At 35.8% G+C, this 22,998-nt stretch overlaps 2 protein-coding genes across 3 annotated transcripts; both read left to right on the top strand.

Moving 5' to 3' along the window:
• The first annotated feature begins 6,182 nt into the window (after window positions 1-6,182).
• On the top strand, window positions 6,183-14,911 carry LOC122145956. The gene is made up of 5 exons (XM_042762781.1): window positions 6,183-7,344; window positions 8,105-8,156; window positions 12,472-12,509; window positions 13,448-13,552; window positions 14,147-14,911. The coding sequence occupies exons 1-5, from the start codon at window positions 7,300-7,302 to the stop codon at window positions 14,909-14,911; spliced, it is 1,005 nt and encodes a 334-aa protein (XP_042618715.1). The 5' UTR covers window positions 6,183-7,299.
• A 17-nt stretch (window positions 14,912-14,928) lies between these two features.
• Window positions 14,929-19,491, top strand: LOC122145955. 2 transcript variants are annotated; one of them, XM_042762779.1, is made up of 5 exons: window positions 14,929-16,156; window positions 16,398-16,490; window positions 16,896-16,955; window positions 17,270-17,332; window positions 18,189-19,491. In XM_042762779.1, the coding sequence occupies exons 1-5, from the start codon at window positions 14,929-14,931 to the stop codon at window positions 18,353-18,355; spliced, it is 1,611 nt and encodes a 536-aa protein (XP_042618713.1). In that variant the 3' UTR covers window positions 18,356-19,491. The 2 variants fall into 2 exon arrangements, with proteins under 2 accessions (XP_042618713.1, XP_042618714.1); XM_042762780.1 differs by lacking the exons at window positions 16,398-16,490; window positions 16,896-16,955.
• Window positions 19,492-22,998: the final 3,507 nt, after the last annotated feature.

Here is a 22,998-nt window from a genome sequence, read left to right as displayed (position 1 = left end):
ATAAATCATTACATCAATCATAACCACGACACAATCTATAAATTATTTTGCATATTAATAATTCTACTCTAAGCCTAATTTCATTCTGAAACATCGATACACCGGTAAAGTGCAGGTGGAGCTAAAATCTAATGTGACCCTTAAAAAAGTACAGTGTTCAGGGAAAGCCTGTGGAGTTTTTTTAGGGTGATACATCTTTTAAAGAGTGTTTTCACTACTAAATTTCCTGTTTTTAATTCCTGTTTTAAGTTCTATTAAATTTCTTCTTATTAGCCCATTATTACTAAATTCCGGTCTGATTTGTACTTTTTTGACAGGTACGATTCAATTTAGCAATTCTGTTTGTTCGACCGGCATAACGAGTTAAAAAACGATTCATTGATTAATTTGAGTCAATACTCAAAAGTGTTCAAGAAGTAGCCTACCCGCACAACATTTGTTATGAATAAATGTATGTTAGTTATATACACCTACTTTTAATAATACTCCTGTTTTGTTTCGATTAAATGTTATTTAATGAATGTGTTCCAGTTTCATGTCCGAAGAACCGACTCAATAGAACGATTCGCTCGCGCGTCGGACTCGATTTTAAAATGTTCTTTAGCTTAAATGAAAAAGGTTGTAATTCTGTGCATGTTATATGATGTTATTCTGCATCTGCATCTTGTGATTGTCATTCCACACATGCCATCTGTAGATTTGGTCAGATCCATCTGTGAGAGAGCGATAGTTTAGGTGTGTCTTTTCTCAGAAAGGTTCTGAAGTTCAACTGTGTTCACTTATCATGCAGCATCTGCTCACTTTGTGACTACATGATACAGAGAAACAGTTTTTGACCAGTTGTCCCCTAACTCCACCTTTCATGCACACACAAAACACTTTAAAACTGCAGTCCCATCTGTGGACATTTTCTCATGCTCTTGAGAATAAACTTCAGGGATGAAAGAAAGTAGCATTTAAAAAGAGTACTTATTTAGGAAATAATTACTTAAAAAAAAAAAAAAAAAAGATTAGATGAAAATTTATTATTTCAAATGCAATTGTCTGAACTTCAGATTCTTCAAATGCAATTGAAATAAAAACTTATTATATAGCTTAAATTTTTATTATGCAACTTAAGAGTGATTTAAAAAAAAAAAATGTAATTTCATAATTCTGTTAGTCAACACATCAAAATAAGTGCACTTCTTTAATGCATGACAAGATTAACAACACTTTAAAAGTGCACTCAAACATCCATGAAAGTGAACTTTCTTTAAGTACACTTAAGTGACTTTATTTGATATGATTTATTTATATTATCCTGAAGTACAGTTTATTAAAAATATACTTTTAAGATTTGAACTACACTATAATTGCACATTTAGTACAATTAAGGGCACTTCTTTTTCACAAAAGAAGGCAGAAATGATTAGCAGCAGGGCCTAATGCTTCTCTACCCCGACTTTACAATATTTGTTAAATAACATTGCTGGCTTTTGAGCCGTCACATCTACACACATAACTTCATGTCATGAGCTTCATTCACTCCTATCATAACTCATGTGAGCTGATCATATGATTCAGCCACTGCCTGAGAGAGAAAACATAAACCAAAGCAGTGCATGTGAACAATGAGACACAGCGAATCAAACAAGTTTCACAGACTCATGTGTGAGCTGTGTATATGGTTTCTGCATACATAGTACAGCGCTTTTGTGTTTGAATAGACTCATTAAATCATTTATCATCAGGGCTCTGTAGCATCTTTGCATCTTGTATCGAAGGCATTTGAGTTTCACTTAGAGATTTTGTGTGCGTGCCAGCATATATTTTTGTGGCAAGCTGTGTGACTCTGCAGAACATCTCATGAGGGGCGAGAGGGCGGAACTACGAAACGCCCGTGTCTGAGATGGTTTCACATGATTATAATAATAACTTTAATCTCAGACACACTTTATTTTTTCACAAGTGTCATCATTGCATGGAAAGTGCTTAACAGTTCAGGAAGGGTAAAGTGCAGTAACAAAACTTTTGAAGTTGGGGGAGAAATCATTTCAAATTTCTAGTATAGTTAAAGAAATGTTTCACTCTTGATTATAGATCAATTATTGGGATAAATACATCTAAAAGAAGGGTTAATTTCACAACTCTACCACCTATTAAAAAAATGTAGTGTGTATGTAAATATTTGAGTATCTTTTTAAACTGTTTTCCCTTGTGAAAAAGATGCATATTTTAAGAAGAGTACTTCTTTCAGAAATAAAAATGCATGAACCGAATGCAATGTTTTCAGATATAGGTATTTTTACTTTTTGTGATATGAAGATCACAGTCTATATTCTACAGGCAGATTAAAAAAAAAAAAATTAAAAATAAGAAAAAATATATATCATGCATTCATCTCACACCTTTATCCTAATAAATAAATAAAAATTAATTTAAATAGAATTAAAATAGTGTTGTAATAAGTTGTGATGTATCAAGAAAAAATAATGTAAATATCACTTGTGAACAAAATTATTTGTTGTTGCTTCAAATCAAGCTGTAATTATAAAATTATGAAAAATGTGTGGAAAATATATAATTTTTTGTATCTAGGATACATTAAATGCTGTGAAATTACCCTTAGCAAGACAAAGAGTCAGATAAACATGTTACAAATGTCATTTCCACCACAGCACATACAGAAAACATATCTTGGGATGTTGTGAAAATGACATTGGTAAAAAAAAAAATTATATATATATATATATATATATATATATATATATATATACAGAAAACATTTCTTGGGATGTTGTGAAAATGACATTGGTTATATATATATATATATATATTCAGGTATTTCAGAAAACAAAATGGACTGAATTCTGTTAATTGTTAGGAAGAAAAGTGTGCTTTAGGAGACTTTATATTCAATCCACAGGGCTAAAAGTCAAACGCTGTTAATCAACGTATGCAACATCATCGAAATAAGCCTAAATAACACAAATCTCTCATAGATACTGATATTTTGCAGGATTTTCTGATTTATTATGTCACAGGCAGTGCTGATCATCGTGGTTTGGGCATCATTAATCGGAAACTACATTTCTACATTTCTTTATATCTTCGATTTTTAAAGTTCAACTTTTGGGGAATTTTCCTATAATGGATAGAAGTGACTAAATGTTCAGACTGCATATTTCCGATATGCCCATGCTCAATTTCTGTTCAGACCTGATATATTCTAAAATATAATTTAATAATACACATCTTTTTTACACAGTAAAACAGTATTTTTGTGACATATCATTACAATTTCAAATAAACATATCATAACAATAACAAATTACACAGTAAAACAGTATTTTTGTGACATATCATTACAATTTCAAATAACTGTTTTAGAATTTTAATATATTTTAAAGTGTAATTTATTCCTGTAATATCAAAGCTGAATTTTCTGTTGTTTTTTTTCTTTTGTGATGCTTTTATTTCGTTTTTTTTTGTATCAATGTAAAATGTCTTTACTGTCACTTTCGATTAATTTAATCAATTTTTACTGAATAAAAGTTTTTTTTTTTTTTTTACCAAATATATATATATATATATATATATATATATATTTATAGTGGTGTGTGTGTATGTGTGTTTGTGTGTGTGTGTGTGTGTGTTCTTGTTTTTCTATCCTGGTGAGGACTTCGACCTGAATACACACAGACTCATGGGGACTCGTGTCACCGTGGGGGACCTAAAATGAGGTCCCCACGGGCAAAGCCCCACAGGCCCCTCCTAAACAGTGTTTGGACACGCCCCATGAGTTTTTTTTCAAAGTCCTCATAAGGACGGTTTTCAAGACAACAATTTGTGTGACTGTGTGTCTATGCGACCCTGGTGGTCACACTGAATATTGCAGTCCCCACGAGTAACATTGTTCTGGAAAGTGCGTCACTTTTCCACACTCTCTAGCGCCAACTATTGGTCAATAATAAAACGAAAATTTAATTATATATGTATTCAATATACTATTATACTATTTACTTATAATTTTATATTACTTTATAAAATAAACAGAAATAAGTAAATTTACTGTTGATGCACCTGGATGAAAATTAATGAAAATGTAAATGTAAATTCTGGATATACTGAGCCACAAACAGAAAATTAATTTTGACTAAGCAAATTCTTTGTTGTATTACATCATAAGGCATCAAATGATTAGAATATAATAGATCAGATAACAGAAATGCCCTTTATGTATTTATTGTGTATCTATCTATGTTCAAATAATGATTATTGATGACTATAGGAAAGAAATCAAAAAGAGGTTGGCCAACTCCAGGTCTTTCAGTTTCTCTTATGCATGGACTGTTGTTTGGGAGGGGAATCTACATCAGTTAATTCTCCATTTAGGTTAAAAATACTTTTATTATTATTATTATTACTAAATATATTATTATTATTATTATTATTATTATTATTATTATTATTATTACTATTCTAATTAATATTATTATATTAAATATTATTATATTAATATCAAATCATGATCAGTAAATGATAATACAGTTTTTTTTCGCTCTGGGATACCCTTTCGGCATACATTAAACAGAATTCAAAGAGTTTACTTTCAACCGATCGCTAACAAACTTGAAAAACAATATATATGTTAAAAATAATCAGTCCCTGATAATATACAATCTCTGTACCTGAAATTGGCAGCTGCTGTTATTTAAACTCTTCTGGATTATGTTTTTTGATATTTCACTACACACAGTTGGGATTCACCAGGTTGTGGTAATCTGTTTTTTAATTCCTTGTACAAATGGTGTTGTATAAGATAACTACAGACATTCTACAAAGCTCTGTGCTCTCTCAGAGCATTAAAAGTGAACTGCTAACACACTATTTTAATGTAAATGTTTCAGAACTTTATTATTTTGTAAATGCTAACTGCTAAGCTAACAGAGCTGCACATTATACCAGTGTCTTCCAATACTCCATGGGCTAGTAGTGATGCCACCAGATAACAGAGAGTGAGCGATACTGCTTTAGCATGACCTAATGGAGAGTGCTGATTGTACATATACACTACATCTCTCATGTGATAGCGTATGCCCTCCAGTTCACAGTCACACAAGGAGCAGCTAAAGGCCGTAGTGGAGGACTGGTCATCACAGGAGGGAAGCTTTAACACTAATAGTCCTGTTAGCAGAACAGTTCATAGAGACAGCATCAGTAGCTCTCTCAGCAGATACCAGGGACATGATGGGCTTCTGCTCTGAATCTAGCTGCACAATGATTTCTGTGATTCCAAATGCTGAGTGACCACAGGGGCCAAATCAAGATGAACAATATTTCATAATCAGTGTGGTCTAATGTATACAAACGTAAGTGTACACAAAACTCTTACCTCTGTTTTATTTCTAAGTTAAGCATTATTGTATGTAGTTTCAAATCATTTTGGGAGGATCTAAACCAGTGGCTAAGCCAGAAGGGTTTCCCAGTGTGGAAAAACGGCACCATCATTTGTTGTATTATAGTTTTACCTTTTATTAAATCATGTTATAGTATTTGTAAACTGAATTGACAATTATCTGATGTAGTTTGCAAAGACAGTCTATTTTTTCCATTCTCCTCTACCATCCCAACTGCGATCTAGGTGAGTGTATTTTTATTTACATTTATTGATTTAGCAGACGCTTTCATCCGATTCGACTTACAAATGAGGAAAACAAGTGATTCAACTTCAGAGAAGTGCTAGCAATACATGGTTTCAATCAATGTCAACATTACAAGCAAGGAGAGGAAGAGATGAAAAAGAGAGAGAGATTTTGCTTTTATTTTAAAAATATTTAGGAGGATGCTGTTAAAGAGTTTCAGAATTACAGTTTCTTACAATCGATGGGACACATTTCTCAAAACTTAAGTCACTTCTTCAAAACTCTTCACAAAGTTCTCCTAACCATCTTTCAACTTGACACAGAAGTTCATTTCACATTCAGATTGCACTAAAATACACTTTATCACTCATAACACAGCAACCTAAAAACACTAAAAAAAGGGAGCATTATACATTATTACAGTACAAGAATGATTCTCCCTGCTTAATACAATCCACTTAAAAATCACACAATCACCATACATACACCACATTAAAAAAACAGTACAAAAATATTATAACAATTTTCCTAAGTTTTCTCCTTCTGAACAGATGGTAATGAAAGTGAAAGACTAAAACTTGTGAAGATCTTCAGCTACCTGCAGCTGCTTTGATAGTATTTGATGTTTTACATTCACAACATTTTTCTACATGGTTTTACTGTATAAATGTTGCACGTTTCTGTCTTATTCATTTTTGTACTGTGCTAGGTTTTGAAAACATTATGTAAACATGCAAATCAGCTTGTATAGTACACAAATGATATGTATAGTACAAAATATGATAAAAATGATAGCCCACATAGACTCGCTGTGTGAAGAGTTCTGAAAAAGTGACCTAACTAAGAAATGTGTCCTAGCGATTGTAAAAAGTGTAATATAGACAATTTCTAAGGACATCAACAAGAACAACAGCTCTGACCCACTTTCTGTTTTACACCCTTAAATTCAGTCCCTTCTAAGAATCTTTTTGATATGATTTTTATTTTTTTGATAAGATATTCATGAAAGTAATTTAATGTTAGCTACAACTCAAGCTGCTTCTAGCAGGAACAAGCAGGTTCATGGATCTATGACACCTCAGTCTAGATCTGCTCTATAGTCACTTAGTTCAAATGCAAGAAACCATCTGAGAACAAGGCCTCATCCCGTTTTTTCTCACTGAAGACAAGCCTCACTTGTTTCAATCCTATTTTATTTATTTTATCTTGTCTCAGAGGGTAAAAATAATATCAGGTCTGATAACAGCAACGGCTAGTAATAGTTACTTTTTTATGAATATCATAAAAAGAGAGTTCTAAATTGGATCCATTCATTCATGTGTTGTTTTTAAATGTAAAATTGAATAGGCTATAAATGTATTTTTATATCAACGTTCTGTCATTTTTTACTTGGAAAAAAAATCTCATTAAATCTCACTTTGAGCAGAAATTGCATTTATTTTGTGAGAGCAAATATGCTAATTCACCGATTTGCAAAGAAAACAGAAATCTCAGAAAAACAAAAAGGAAAGTCGGGTAAAAAATATATATCTCCCGCGCATTATTATTAGTAGGTTAGTAGTCGTAATGAGCGGCGCGTCACACAGAAGCGGAGATGTGACGTCCCCACCGCGACTATCCCCTCCCCCTCCCCCTCCCCCACGCTACCGATCACACCTGCGGCGATGAAGAGATGCTCGAGACACGGCGAGGACCACACGACATGGACGAGGGGAAGGTGAGTTTATGCATGGCGCTCGATGTAATATTGTGATATTTGTGTAACTTACAGTACGTATTGTTTAGACTTTTAGTAACAAAGTCACGTCATTTTATTTCTATACATTAGCGTTTTTCACAATCATCATAAACTTAATGCAGCTTTGCAGAAAGTGTAGATTAATCATTAATGTACCAAAATGACAATAATGTTTTAACAATAATATATTAATTAGTGCTGTAGATTCTTATAAGTTTTAAGATCATGTTTTAAGGCCACACTTAGAATCGCATGGTTAACGTGCGTTTTAGCGTTAATCCACGTATAATCTTCATTTACTTTAAAATGTTGTTGTCTTAATGCTATTTCTGAAGGACATACTTTAACCAAAATTTTGATAATATTATCTTTAGCAATATGTTTAGTTGATGTTCGGTAACATTAATGTAACATAGTCAGGAGTTGCAACTGATTAGCGGCCTGCACGTGCAGAGCCATGTGGGGGGTCTGATGATGATCCAGGCTGGATTCATCACTTTTTCCCCACAAAAAAGCATTAATATGATGTTTAAAATATACAAGAGATTTTTCAACTTCTGTAATGCAGTTTTCTAGACTAGAGAATACCATTTTCTGTCAAATTATGAAAATATCTAACCTTATTTCACAATGTTAAATACTTTAATATATTGACGAATTATACTGTTGCAGCTTAAAATACAGTGTAATGTGATGTTAGATCGTGATGTTTGACTGACTGTCACACTTGTGCTTGCAGGAAGGTGAAGCTAGTTTCAAATCATCTATGGATGAAAGCTCTGGATGCACAGGTGAGCTCATGAATTGTAGTGTGTCAAATATTACTACAAATAATTCTTCAAGCTTAGAATTAGTTATAGAATTAGCTTTATGAGCCAGAGTAACCCAGGTTTATAAGAACACAACCTTGTAATAAAAGAAACACCCAGCATAGCCCTCCATACTGTCCTGCAAACAGCCCTCCTCCGTGCCAGGTTCATGGATGTGCGTGACATACACTTTCAATCTGACATCTTTTGTTTATAGCTAAATCAGTTTGTAATTAATGAAAATTCGTCCATCTTCTACTCACCCTTGGGTTAGTTCACTCGAGAATGAAAATTCGTCCATCTTCTACTCACCCTTGAAGCATCTTAGGTGTATGTGACTGACCTCTTTCACAATAATCCAATCTAACTTATATTAAAAATTGTCCTTGCTCTTCCACAGAAGAAGTGCACATTCACTACAGTTACCTGCACCACTTCCGTGAAAAAAAGTGCGCACATCTGTATTAACCTTTTGAGCGGTACGGATTCTTATTCCCGTGCCCCTGGGAGTACGGTCCCACAGATGGGGTCTAGAACATTCGGTGACGTCACATAACTGCCAAATTCAAACTGTGCTTTCACTCGGTGGCTGGCGCTGAGCCCAGAGACAGAGTGCACTGCTCTTGTCATATTATTACAACTTGTACAGTATTATTAACCACATAATGCATATTTTACAGGGCTCCAAACTGCGACTAAAACAGTCGCAATTGCGACCATAAATATTAATTTGCGAAAAGTTTTCTCCGGCTGATGTCGCCACTGGCGACTACCCGCCGAAAGCTCCTCAGGGTTTAACCGCTAAAAAAGTTTTCTCAGGCGGATCATTCTAGCAGCGCCCCGAACTCGGGCCGAAGGTTAATACACACAACTACACCGAGTGTGGACCTGCCGCGTGTACAACAGCTTTCAGCAGAGATCGGCCCATAGAGAAAAAGCCGTCTGTCAGCCAGAAGTGTTTTGTAGAGTCTGCGCGGCTCTGGCCCATTATCTTCTCACCGATGCCGAGACTGAACCGACAGAGACGCATTTCAGCCAAAATCAGCCCGAGTGTTATTGCTATCTGGGTATATATTTACATGTTATAACTTTAAAAATTTGAATGCAATGCCTTTTTTCCTAATTGTTTTGCGATCAAATCTTTTATGTTCACGTATTAAACTGAGACGATGCGCATCAAAGTTTTAGTGGAAAAAGAGAGTTTCAGACAGTCCTCTTCTCTGCCGCACATCAGTGCTGCCGCACACAGTCTGATAAACGCAGCTCGGCTGTGCAGCGAGAGAGAGAATGACGGAGACGTAAGAAGGGAAAGTGCAGAAAATACAGCACAACTTGAACAAACTAGAACAGGTAAAGCTGTCAGCTGTGTGAATATTGGCAATATCGTTAACAATTCTCGTTTATAATTACTAATATGGCTTCTTCTAAACAAGATCTTGGTCTGTGTTCTTTTAATGCGTGAACTTCATTATTTGAAGTGCAACTGCCGTCCAGTAATCGCAAAAAAAATCTGTGCTTTGTCACTTTTTAATAAAAAGTACCAGCTTTAAAATTATTCCGAATTCATAACGAAATTTAAACAATACAGTTTTGGCGCTCCTTATTGCGGCAGGCGCGGTCGCTTTAGCGCTTCAGTTCAAGGGCAAGTGAACCCATTTAATCTTTCTCTTTACTAATATAGTACATAGTGAACATGAATTAACATCAAAAGGTAGAGAGCCTAAAGTACAACTTACTGAAATATCTTGTGTAAAAGCTCATTCAGTGTTTCAAACTGCGGAAAATGTTTAAAGATTGTAAACACTGCAACGTAATATACGTTTACCTCAGAATAACCATTCAGTGTTAATAAGCTCATCAGTCAGCTAGAAAAATAAAGGTGCTTAAAAGGTTCTTCACAGAACCATCTTTGATTCCACAAAGAAGCATTCAGTCAAAGGCTCTTTAAAGAACCATATCTTTCTTTATAATCTGGAGAAACTTCTTTCACCACAAAGAATCTTTGTGAAACGTAAAGGTTCTTCAGAAGTTAAAGGTTCTTTATGAAACCATTTAGACAAAAAAGGTTCTTCTATGTCATTGTGAAGCACCTTTATTTTTAAGAGTGTATGACAACATTTCCAGGATGCACTGAGGAGGAGCCCAAGCTACACTCAGTGGCCAACTGATGCTTATGCTCCATGATACTGGTACAGACTCTGTGTAATGAAACAGTTCTTTGTGACTGTATATTTCAAGCTGGAAAAGACATTTAGTTCCCACTTTAAGTGAACCTTAGTTCCCTGGTCATCTACAAGATGGAATAAAATGCTGATAAAGTCAAGAATAGACGAGACATAAACACATGGCAGTATGATTGAAATGTTGAAATGTAAATAAAATAAATAATAATAATCGTAAAATAAATAAAACACGTTTATTTCTGTGGCACCTAAAAAATGATTTGGCTCCTAAGTTTTTTTTCTTCGAGGAGCCAATGGCTCCAAAAAACTCGATTTTTTTGTTTGGAGCCCTGTTTTAGGATTCATACATTTAAATACACATAAATACTAGTAAAACAATACATTTAGAGTTTGAAAAATACACGCATATGTCTATGAAAGCAACAATAATAATCCATTGAAATTTAATTTGCAGATGTTTTTTATTCGTATCAGATACACATAGTGTAAGTAACTATAAGGTTCACTCTATTCTTCACCCAGTTCACCCGCCACTTATTACCTGTATTTCGGGAGAAGTTGATGAATTCACGTGCTGTAAATGCGACTGACAGGACTTTCAGCGTGAACAAACATGGCGGCGCCCTTCTCACATTACAGATCACGATCAAGATCATTTAGAAAGGGTTTTAAACGACCAACCACACTCATTTACACATATTTGTGAATCAGAATATCAGATTGTTCATGACATGGTATGCAAATTTTTGAATATTTTAAATAAAAAAAGGAAAAACGAAATAAAAGCGATCCATCTGTCATACAGTGTTATCGTAGACGCGGTGTGTCACGTGACAAGCCTGACGCGTCGCCATTGAAACAGTAAGGAACGTTCTAAAATAACGGTCGTCTTAAAACTCACTCTGGGGGACCGCTAGAATATTTTAAACTCACCACTGAAAAGGTTTTACCTGTAGCGAATCCATGCATTTTTGTAAGAAAAATGTCCAGATTTCAAACGTAATAAACACTTTTTTTTCTGGTGACTGTAGGAAGCAGAAGAAGACATATGCGTACGTTCACATCTGTTGATTTTGGGAATGGCAAAGACGTATGCGTCGCGCCCGCGCCTCTGGGAAATGTAGCAAAGGAAAACCAGTCTCCTCTTCACTTATATCAGCAAAATCCTCCAACGTTTTTCTTTACAAATCCTTGTTTTGTGCTTCTAATTTGTGACCAGGGTTTTGTTTTCTTCTCTCTCAATTTTTAATAAAAGGACAATTTTTAATATAAGTCCGATTGGATTATTCTGAAAGAGGTAAGTCACATGCACCTAGGATACTTCAAGGATGAGTAGAAGATGTACAGATTTCCAGTATCAGTAGCGGACTCTTGTGTGAAAGCACAGTCCGTGTTGCTTCCCCTCTCACCAGAGTCACCTAAGAGGGGAATTACCCCATTTCAAAAATGAAATTCAGGCCCTAAATAAATATCTAAAAATCCTGATTGGAGTATCAATATATATAGTTATAAATTATAAAAAAGAAGCCTTTAAAAAGATCGTATCGGTGATCTGCGATCGGGCTCAAAAATCCTGATCGGAGCACCCCTATTAAAAAAGAAAAGAGATCATCCATAGAAAGTAAGGCAACTCGTTTATTTAATATCTGCTGAAAATGTACATTTTAAAAAACCAATTTAATATGTGTGCTTTTTTGTTAAATATTTGAAATGCTTTCAAATGACAGAATATTTGGTGTGGTAGCATTAAACAGTATAAAAGGACTAGACATATGATTGTTATTGTGAAAAATACCTTTTCTGAAATATTACATTTTTATTTCTTCATGCATTCATTGTTGGTGAAAATTAACATCTAATGGCTTCTCTAATGTTCAAAATAAAATTGGACAATTGTCCCTTAACTAAGTACTTTTAAAAGTAAACTGGACACAGATATTATTAATTAACTGTAAGAATGTGTAAAGTCTATTGGTTAGTCTTTTGATTTATTCCATACTGAGGAGGAAACAAAATGGAAAAATGATTTACTAAAGTTTTGAACAGCCTCAAGTTGGCATTGTTCTTTGTGAACCTAAACAAAGATTTTTGTCTTCTGTGAATTCCCATTACAGTGGATGATGCGACAGATGGTCCTGAAAAGAAGACAAAGGTAGGCAGCCACTAGTGATGTCACAGGTCTGGGTTTTTCAACACCTAAACTCTCCCAAGCCTTTACAAAAGCCAGTCTGCACCAGCAAGCATGCACAAGTTTGTGTCAGTCAACCACCTGAACCCTGCCAGTCAAACACAGTTGACATTACTAATTTGACTCTTAACGAGTTGTTTAGTGGAATATAGGGAATCTCCTGTGGCTCACCTCTGTATCTGCTGTCAACAATCCTTATTTAAAGGTTCAATTCTGAAGGCAGCATAAATGGCAAAAGAAAAGCTTCCAAAAAAAACTTTCAAACTTAGTTTTTTTGTCTTGTAGGTTCAGAGCCATCACTTGAGTCGCCTCCAGAAACTTAGAGCGCATCACAAAGCTTGTGAAGAACGATACATGAAGGCGTACACAAAAACTTTAAATGATGAAGGGGAGAAAAGACTTTACATTTATATCAGAGCATGAAAACAAAGGTTAGTTGTATTAAGTCTTTTGTATGGCTTCATTTGCTAGGTCAGTCTTATGTTTGTTAAAACGTGAATTTTGAGTTCTTTGAGTTACTTTTGAGTTATCATAACATCAAACTTCTTGTTTTCAGTTAGCAGGTCTCTCTAGTCAGCAGTTAGCTTACAGTAGAGGGCCTGTGTTAGATTCAGACATGGTAGGCACCCTAGACGGTGAGCCACGGGACGCCCAAAAATAAAGCTTTAATAGGCTGCCTGGTGATTTTTTCTCTTTTTCTTGTTCCGATTAAAAAAAAAAATGTTGGGGAGTTCTGGTAACAGTCTGTTTTTTAAGAATGTTGACGCGACCTGTGTTTGTACAAGGTGAAAGCAGATCATGTTTGGTTAACATTGTATGAACTATGTCAGACAGTCCAGTTTTTAGCACAGCTAAAACAGCTTTCTAAGCTAAAGCTAAGTATTTTTCTGATCATTTTTCAGAAAGTACATCAGAGATCCGATGATAGTGATGGTACCATGACCCTTGACCCTACTCCAGACACGGACACGGGTGTACCTGAGCTCAGAAGAACTGACAGTGTAATCGTAAGTTTATTTGAATATCTTAACATATTTATATGAAAAGTGTCCCTTTTTCCTGCACATATGACAAATCACATAAGTGTTTTTTAATTCCAATATTTAAAAAAACAACTGAGATTAAAGTAATTATTGTACCGCAATCCATTTTCAGACGAGCCAACCTTGGGCAAAATCATTTAATTAAATATCAAAAATTAGCTGATTAATTTTTTAATTGGCATTCAGAGCATAATGATTAGTTAGTCTCTTCTTCTGCTGTTTAGTAGGTGAGACCCCAGCTCTTGCAGTTAGACGCACTGCATGTACATAATCACATAGTCATCCCCAATTTGTTGTGTAGTTCACAATGACAAATTGTACCATTGTACTTTGAAGTCAGAAGGTGTACAGGTTGGTAGTTCTGCGTTTTTGCAATGACAATGTTTTTGCTATATTCATGCAGCACTCATGTCACTACTACTACTCTTGCTAGTACAGACTGGAAATTAAAACCTGCACACTGAATGTTTTAACTTTGGACAGGCCTTCATAGTTTTAATGTGTTGTCGGCCTTGGCATTTCTGATCAAGACTTCTAACTCATAGCTTTTATTCACAGCTTAACAGAAAAATGCTTGGATATGCAGCAGAAGAACCTCTGTCAAGTTCAGAGCTCAGCGAGGATGAGTATATACCGGAGACTGAGGAAGAATCAGACAGTAACAGTTCAGCAGACGAAGAGGGTTTAGCAAAAAATGTCAAACAACATAAGAAAGGAAAGGTTAAGTCAAAAACATCAAGATCTCAGCCATGTAAAAGAAGGCGTGTGACACGTTCTAGTTCCTTGGCCAACAGTGGCACCAAAGAATCCTCTTCATCTGATGAATATGACACTGAAGAATCGTCTTCACCTGATCATTCCGATGTGACCGTCATGATGTTGAAGAAGAAAACAGATGGAGGCAGACTGTACAATAAAAAGTACTACTGCTTATTCTGCTCCAAACCATTCAGTAAAATGGCACGTCATTTGGAATCTAAGCACAAAGATATGCCAGAGGTGGCAAGAGCGGTCGCATTTCCGAAAGGCTCTAAAGAGCGAAGACTGCAGCTGAGTTTTTTGAGAAATAAAGGGAACCGTTGTCATAATGCTCAAGTGTTTAAAGAAGGAACAGGAACGGTGATACCCCGACAGCAAACCATTGCTCCAGTAAGAGCAAGCGATTACTTGCACTGCGTAAACTGTGCGGCATACCTGAAGAGGAAATCATTATGGAGGCACATGCAGAGATGCCACCTAAACCAGCAAATCAAAGGAATGAAGCCAGGAAAAACTCGAGTTCAGTCTCTTTGCGCGTATGCTGAACCGTTCCAGACAGCATAAATGCAAAATTTTGGAAAATGGTGCTTGAAATGCACGAGGATGAGATAACGAATGTGGTCCGCAAAGAGAAAATCATATTAAAATTAGGGCAGCATCTCTTTAATAAGCATGGCCATGATGTCACAAAACATGAATATATCCGACAAAAGATGCGTGAGACGGGGCGCCTAGTCCTCCAAGGAAGAAAGAACGGCAAGTTGAAGGAGGTGTCAGATTTCTTCATCCCGGCTAATTTTCCTCATGTCATCGAAGCGGTTCACAGTGTGGCTGGCTGGAATGAGGAAACAAGCACATACAAAGCTCCATCTTTAGCCCTGAAGTTAGGGCACAACCTCAAGAAGATGGCTAACATTATTGAATGTGAGGCAATGATGTCCGGTGATAAGAATACACTTAGCAATGTGCAGGCCTTTAAACAAATCTGCGATACTAAATGGAGTGAGTGCGTGTCGTCCCAGGCCCTCCGAAATTTGAGTGAAGCAAAATGGAACTCTCCACAACTTCTTCCCTTTGCTGAAGACGTGAAGAAAATGCACCAGTATCTGGACAGCCAGAGTAAGGAGCATCAGACAAAACTTGAAGAAGAACCAAGTATCAAGCACTGGGCAGAACTTGCGAAGGTGACACTCTGTCAGGTGATACTTTTTAATCGTAGAAGGGAAGGAGAGGTATCCAAGATGTCCCTTAATTCTTTTATATTGAGGGACACCTCCTCGACTCATCCAGACGTAGAGCTTGCTTTATCAGACCTTGAGAAGTCACTTTGTAAGTATTTCCAGAGGATTGAAATAAGAGGCAAACGTGGACGAAAGGTCCCCATTCTTCTCACACCAGATATGGTGACATCGATGGAGTTGCTTGTCAAGACTCGCCGTAACTGCGATGTGCTCGATGAGAACATGTTCATGTTTGGAAGACCACAAGCACTCAGTCACTTCAGAGGATCAGATGTTATTCGTCAGATCGCTCGAAGCTGTGGAGCAGAACACCCAGCGGCGTTATCCTCCACGAGACTGAGGAAGCACATGGCCACCATGTCCAAGGTCCTTAACTTAAAGGACAATGAAATGGATGACCTTGCTGACTTCCTAGGACACGACATCAGGGTCCATCGACAGTACTATCGGCTACCTGAAGGTACATTACAGCTGGCCAAGATAAGTAAAATTCTTATGGCCATGGAACGAGGACAGCTATCTGAATTCAAAGGAAGGAATCTCGATGAGATCCAGATCGATCCACAAGGTAAAACAAGCCTGAGTAAATAACCAAGTAAACTCATTTACACATTTTCTTCCATAGTTTTTTTTTTTTTTTTTTTTGGCAGATGGCAATGAAAAAATAAAGCTGATTGAAAAATCTCAAATAGCATGTTACAATCAGCAGGAAAACCACTGTTGGTCATAGACATTTATTGAATGTAGCTGTTTAAAAAATATTTAGTTTGCTTCCTAATTATTTAGTTTGTGTGATGTGTGTTTTCTAGAGAGAGTACTGATGGACAGTGATGGATCAGACTCTGAGAACGAGAAAGAAATGACTGAAAATGATGCTTCAGATTCACCTTCAAATTCAGCAGGTATGTAGTCTGTCTTCTTTGCTTAGCAGGCAATAATGACTAGTGACAGTAAAAACAAAAGAGCTGTTTATTGTAGTTTTGTGCAGTGTTATACAAGAAGGAATTCACTTGTGAAGTGCACACGCGTGCGTCGTTCACTATTCTCCTCCCAGCATGCTCTTAGTCTTGCAAAGCATTATGGGCAACATATTCTGAAAGTGTACAGGACAATAAAGATTGTTTAAACTGTTACTGCTGACATTATTGGAGAAATCACTCACTATTAATAATATAATTTAATTCACAACAGTCTGAAAGGGAACGATGGGAAAAGCTAGAAAAGGCTAAATATTACTGGAAGAAAAAAAAATGAGTGTGCTTGCTGATATTTAGGAGTTGTTATTGAATAATCTTTTATGTGTCCAGACAAATCAAAGAAGTCCACTGCTGAAGTTGGACAACACAAAAATCAACAACCTCCAAAAGGTAATACGATTTAAATGAAAAAGGATTAAGAAAACTTCTGATATTGTTGTACTTGTAAAGAGAGTGCATTCCATGCAGTGCTTTTATGATTTGCATGCCTTTTATTATTTTTATATCCTATACATGCTATGTTATATTTTTATATCCTGAGAAGAGAAGGAAGTGAAAAGATGTTTTTTTGTTGTTGTTTCACCTGTTAATCTTTGATAAATACATGTGACACAATTACTGGTAACCATTTAGTCAGTGTTCTATGCTTTTACTGAATATGGCATATATTGAAAGTCTTCTCAGTTGTGCTCATTTGTTAACAGGCAAGAATGATAAAAAACTGCAGTTGAATGACAAGGACTTGGAGGAACCACACACAACAAAGAGTAAGCTGTTTTTCAGTGTCTTATGAAATAGGTCACACTTTCCATTTTTCTGTGAAAGTTCAGTCATTTCAATAGGAATCTGCACAAAAAAAACATTTTGATGACAACACAATTCCCTTGATTTTCATGTGGAGGTGAAATTTGGAGAAGTTTGACATGACCATATAGAAAGTGTGTATTTTTCAGTGATCTGTGTTGATGGAGCTTTGTTACAGAAGCATGGCAGCTCCAAAATGGACAAAGTTTTTATTTTAGTGGTTTCTTCCTAGACAGTTCTGTCCAATACAACATGGTATTTTTGCAGCTTAATATTCACAGACACTTGTCCATTATTGCCAAGTATGCAAACAGAATCAGAAAGAGCTTTATTGCCAAGTATGCTTGCGCATACAAGGAATTTGTTTTAGTTACGCCAGCCAGATGGCAAAAGCTCAAAGATGGGGTAACGGATGTGAGGGATCCAGAGTGATTTTCTGAGCCCTTTTCCTCACTCTGGATGTATACAGTTCTGGGCAGGGGAGCACCAATAATTCTTTTAGCAGTCCGAAACCGTTCTCTGTAGTCTTCTGATGTCTGATTTTGTAGCTGAACCAAACCAGACCAAACCAATTTCTCATGCAGTAATTTATGATTAAGATTTATGAAATATTTGGTCAATTTTTGTCTCAGGTCCAGCACATATCTTAGATATTGACTGAATTACGAGCATTTTTGTTTCCCATTGTTACTAGGTGACATGAATGTAAACGTGCCAGAATTAACAAATTTTCAACCATGCTAACTGGATTTTAGCAAAAATGTGTTGAGATGTTTAGTTGAGTCGATCACAATTACTAATTACTCTTATTTTATTCAGGATCTTCACAAAACTCACGGAGAAAGTGGTCTACAGAGGAGATTGAGGCTGTGGAGAAGACTCTGATGGACTGCATCAGGTCAGGAAAGGTTCCTGGGAAAGCTCAGTGTATGGAGTGCATTGAAAGCTCCCCAGCAGCACTTCAAGGGAGAACTTGGGAGGGGTGAAATTTTATGTTAAGAATCGTATTGATTCCTTAAAGCGAAAAATGTAACGCAAAAGGTGAAAGGGCCTTTATCTAGATGTCTTTCCCACTATGTTTTTGAAGACAACAAGTTCATGTTGGTTTCTTCAAGCAAAAAATTGGTGGAAGGGCCTTTACCTAGATGTTTTTTTTTCCTGTTTGTTAAAGGCAACATGTTCAAAATGTGTTTGCTTACAAAACAAATTTCAGTACGTTAATAGAGCTTTCAAGTTAACACACTGACAAGTTAAATAAGTGTTTAAGAGAATTAAGAAGTCAGTTTTGTGTTGAGTTTTTGGATTCACAAAGACAGTGTTAATGTGAACAGTTGCTGAAGCTGAAATTGCACATTTTTATTTATATGCAGCCTGTTGCATATTGTGCAAGAAGTATTGAATATTGAATAAAAAAGTGATGCATTTGATCTATTCCTCTACTCCAGAGTTTTGTGTACTGTTACAAGCCTAATATTTATAGAAATATATAGAAGTTTGAATGGCAGGTATGTGGTGTTTTAATTCAGAGTGGATTCCAGTACACACAGATCATTATTATTTAGACCATGATACCCATGGTGTCAATGCTCCATGAACATTTCTTGCTTGTCATACAACTTAACTTGTCTTAGTTGTTATTTGGACATTTTCAGATTCTCAAAACTGAAGAAAATTAGATGTGTTAAACAGGAAGTGAGGTAAGGCTCGTTTTCACTGTTTACATCCCCAGAGAAATGGTCTATTCAGAAAAAAATATAAACTTTTAAACAACTCTTTAATGATTGTCCAAACTTAAACTTTGTTGTTAATCTTATAATGGCTTATAATTCTTATAAAATAAATCATCTGTAGATAATTCATAGTAGTGACACCCGATGGTGGTTTGTGGTAAGACACAATAGCGACGTCCCCACCAGAATAGAAAAACCTGACAAAAATGAAGCTTTTTAAACTTAAGATTTTTTGATAATAAATATGATTTTTTTGGATAAAAAAATCCCTCCTGACACCTCTGACTTAAAATTATAGATTTATTGTATTTAGAAATTGCTGTCCCCACATGTAACCTCCTACTCATGAGTCCCCGCAATGTAGCAAAAACAAGTATGTGTGTGTGTGTGTGTGTGTGGAATAATTGGGTGTGCATTATTTTTCTAATAATTCATCGGCCCTCGTCAATTATTCCGCTTATACTGCGGTTACCACACCTCACGACATCGATCAGACGATATATTTAAGGGGATTCGTCCGGTTTTTGTACTTTAATCTCTATTGTGAGTAGGACTATTTCTTCCGCATCTCATCCAACGCCTCTTCCGCTGGTTCCAAATCGTCATTTTAAAGCTGGTAACGGAAGCTTGAGCCGTTGATAGCATTCTACTGCAGTTATTAATGAAGTTATTAGAAAGAGAGCGAGAGAAACAGAGACACACAGAGAAAGTGAAAGAAAGAGAGAGAGCTTGTGTGAATTAGGTCACCTCTGTGTGTCCCTCAACAGTGCTCTGCAGCAGCATCTCTAAACAGCGCTGTTATTACCTCGCTAGTGAGAAATGTCGTGTATTTACTTTCGGAAAATGGTCTGTCATGTTGTTGTTTTTGTTAGTCCTGTAATTTCTGTTATTACAGTTAACTATGCGAAGTGATATGGAACTGTGATGCGGTCAGGAGAGCTGCCTGGAACCATAGACATATGCCTGGAACCACGTTCGCGTGCGTTTCCCAGAAAATAATTGCACGCCTCAGAACGTTCATCAGCCAATCAGATTCAAGCATTCAACGGCCCCGTAGTATAAATAGTTATAATTTCTTACTGACCACGAAACAAAACACAAGGCACCTAATGTATTACGGTCACCAGATTAGTTTAACATTATGAAAATATTTATGTGGTATGTGTCAGACGAGTGGTTTGTTCTCTTAATACATGGACTGTGCAGCAGCAGCTGAAGCTCAACACTGAGTGTGTTGTGTTTCTCAGAGCGCTGCTGATTCATGCTGCTGCCAGTGTGTCTCTCTCTGTCTGCCACATTTATACTTGACAACTAATTCTGTCACCTCAGGCCAATTCATGACCTTCAGTCACAAAGACAGGCCAGACAAATGTATAACACAGAATAGAAAGATTCCTGAACAATACTTCATCTAAATATTTATTAAAGCTACTTCTTTGTTGACAAGTGTAGCTGGTTTCATAAAATACTGACTTTAGTATTTATTGTTTAAAAGAAATAGTTAACGCATGTTTTGCTAAATAAAGTCAGTCCATTTATTCTCAGAATGAATGTGTTTATAAAGAACAATGTTATCATGGGAAAGATCTTTTTCAGCAGCAGGATGAAATGGGACCACAGCAGCTGCACCGACTCGAGCCATAAATGCACTTCAGTACTGTAGAATACTGCTGGAGAAAAAAGTAGGGACCTGATGATACTTCATTTTCAGTCATTCATTCATTCAACATTTAAAATGTTACAAAAGATTCTGTTTCAAAAACTGTAAATGCTGCTCATTTGAACTATTAATATCAGCAAATCAGAATATTAAAATGATTTCTAAAGAATCATGTGACACTGAAGACTGGAGTAATGATGCTGAAAATTCAGATTTGCATCACAGGAATAAATTGCATTTTAAAATATATAATTTTAACAATATTCAAAATGACTTTAGCTGGAAAAAATGACTCTTTGTAATTATTTTCCTGTTTGACACTGAAAAGCTGCTTTTGCAAGCAGTGTTGTATAAAGCACTATACAAATGAACAAAAGAAAAAAAATCTTACCAACCCCAGACTTTTAAATGCTAGTGAAACCTAAATGTGTATCAAAACATATTTTTTATGTCATGCATTAAAGACATTTATAAATACTTCCAGAAGGTTAACTTCTCAAAAATCTTACGTACTTCAAGTGCAAGAATAAAATCACTATAAAGTCATTGCATTTATTTGTAAAGTCAGAAAACGTGTCCTTTAAAAAGTAGTTTGGGAGTCCAATGACATGCAAGACAAATATATATTTTTAGTCATTTAGTTTTTTTTTTTCTTTTTATATTTATCTTTTTATATTTGCTGCTATCACACACATATGCATACAATTATAATATAATCTAACTGTTCCCTTACCCACACAAACTCAAACTAACACAACTTATCACATAAAACAACAAGCAACAAACCGAATGTTTTCATAAGTGTAAGACCACATGGTTGGACATTCTCAGGTTTGTTTTGTAACATAAGAATGAGAAAACAGGGATCAGTCACACTTTACAGCTCTGAGAGAAGTGAAAATGAGAATTGTTTAACCTCTCATCCAGAGTACATCGTAAATAAAACACTGACCAGGGTTGCCAGGTTTTCACAACAAAACTAGCCCCAATCGCGTTACGAGGGGGTCCCCCGTTAAAAATCGCTTTCCGGGGATAAATATCACGTTATTGGGGTCGTTTTTCACCTCGCAGACATGAAAAACAACCAGCGACAAGTGTTAAAGTAGCTCAATTCCGCGGGAAAACAGCGGACTTGGCAACACTGCCACAAAGTCCTCAGATTGTGAAGAACTCAACACTTGTCTTAGTCAAGAGTCTCTGAGTTTTTCACTTTAGCAAGCACCATTAGGAAGAAATCACACAAAACACATTTTTAATTCTTAATTTCTCGTTATCTTTGACAACAGCAATATTGAAGGAATTGATGTTTCTGCGTGCAAACTTTTGTGTGAATATGGTACGTGTGCATGACAAACACCAACAATATACAGCAGTGACAACAACCCCACATCAGATGTTTTCTTTGAGAAAAACAAGTCATTGAGAATCTGCACTGAAATACACAGACTTACACATTCAATCAGGGCAATGAACACCGCTTAAATCCCAAATGGCTTTAAGATGCATGTTTTTGTCTCTGGAATCCTGTCATAATACACCCTAATGTACAGTAAAGTTACCTTGAAAAATACTCCCTTCAAGTTGTTCCAAACCTGTAATAGTTTCTTTCTTCTGTTGAACACGAAAGAAGATATTTTGAAGAATATTGGTAACCCACAGTCGTTGGTTCCCACTGACTTCCACAGAAAGGAAAAAAAAAAAAAAAACCCCCCAAAAAAAAAACATACTATGGAAGTCAATGGGGAGCAGAAAACATTTGGCTATCAACATTCTTAAAAATATACGACGAAGAAAATAAGAAATTCATACAGGTTTAGAATAACTTGAGGGAAGTGATTTTTGACAAAATTAAACCTCTACCTTTAAAGGTTGGTTCTCACCACCTTATTCCAAACCAAACCAACAATACCTTACTACTAACGAAAAAAAATGAATAATTTAAAAAAAAAATAACAACAAATAATGACTCAAATCAAAAAAAAAAAAAAAAAAGCATCACAGAAGTACCATTAAACTGGCCCATTCGACTCGTACACTATACTGTATGATAGCTTTGTGTGAGAAACAGACTGAAATGACTTCAATTTTTGGTGCTTCTTCACACAAAGCTATCGTTTGGCTTCAGAATTAATACTTCACATCATATGCACAATTATTTTTTTGATGGTGCTTTTTTTGTAATTTTTAAATCTTGATCCTAATTCATTATAATTTCGTGCAACAGAAGTGGTCATATGGG

Source organism: Cyprinus carpio, chromosome A8 (assembly GCF_018340385.1).
Source record: "Cyprinus carpio isolate SPL01 chromosome A8, ASM1834038v1, whole genome shotgun sequence".
Taxonomy (NCBI): domain Eukaryota; kingdom Metazoa; phylum Chordata; class Actinopteri; order Cypriniformes; family Cyprinidae; genus Cyprinus; species Cyprinus carpio.
This window is presented reverse-complemented; position numbering and strand designations above follow the sequence as displayed.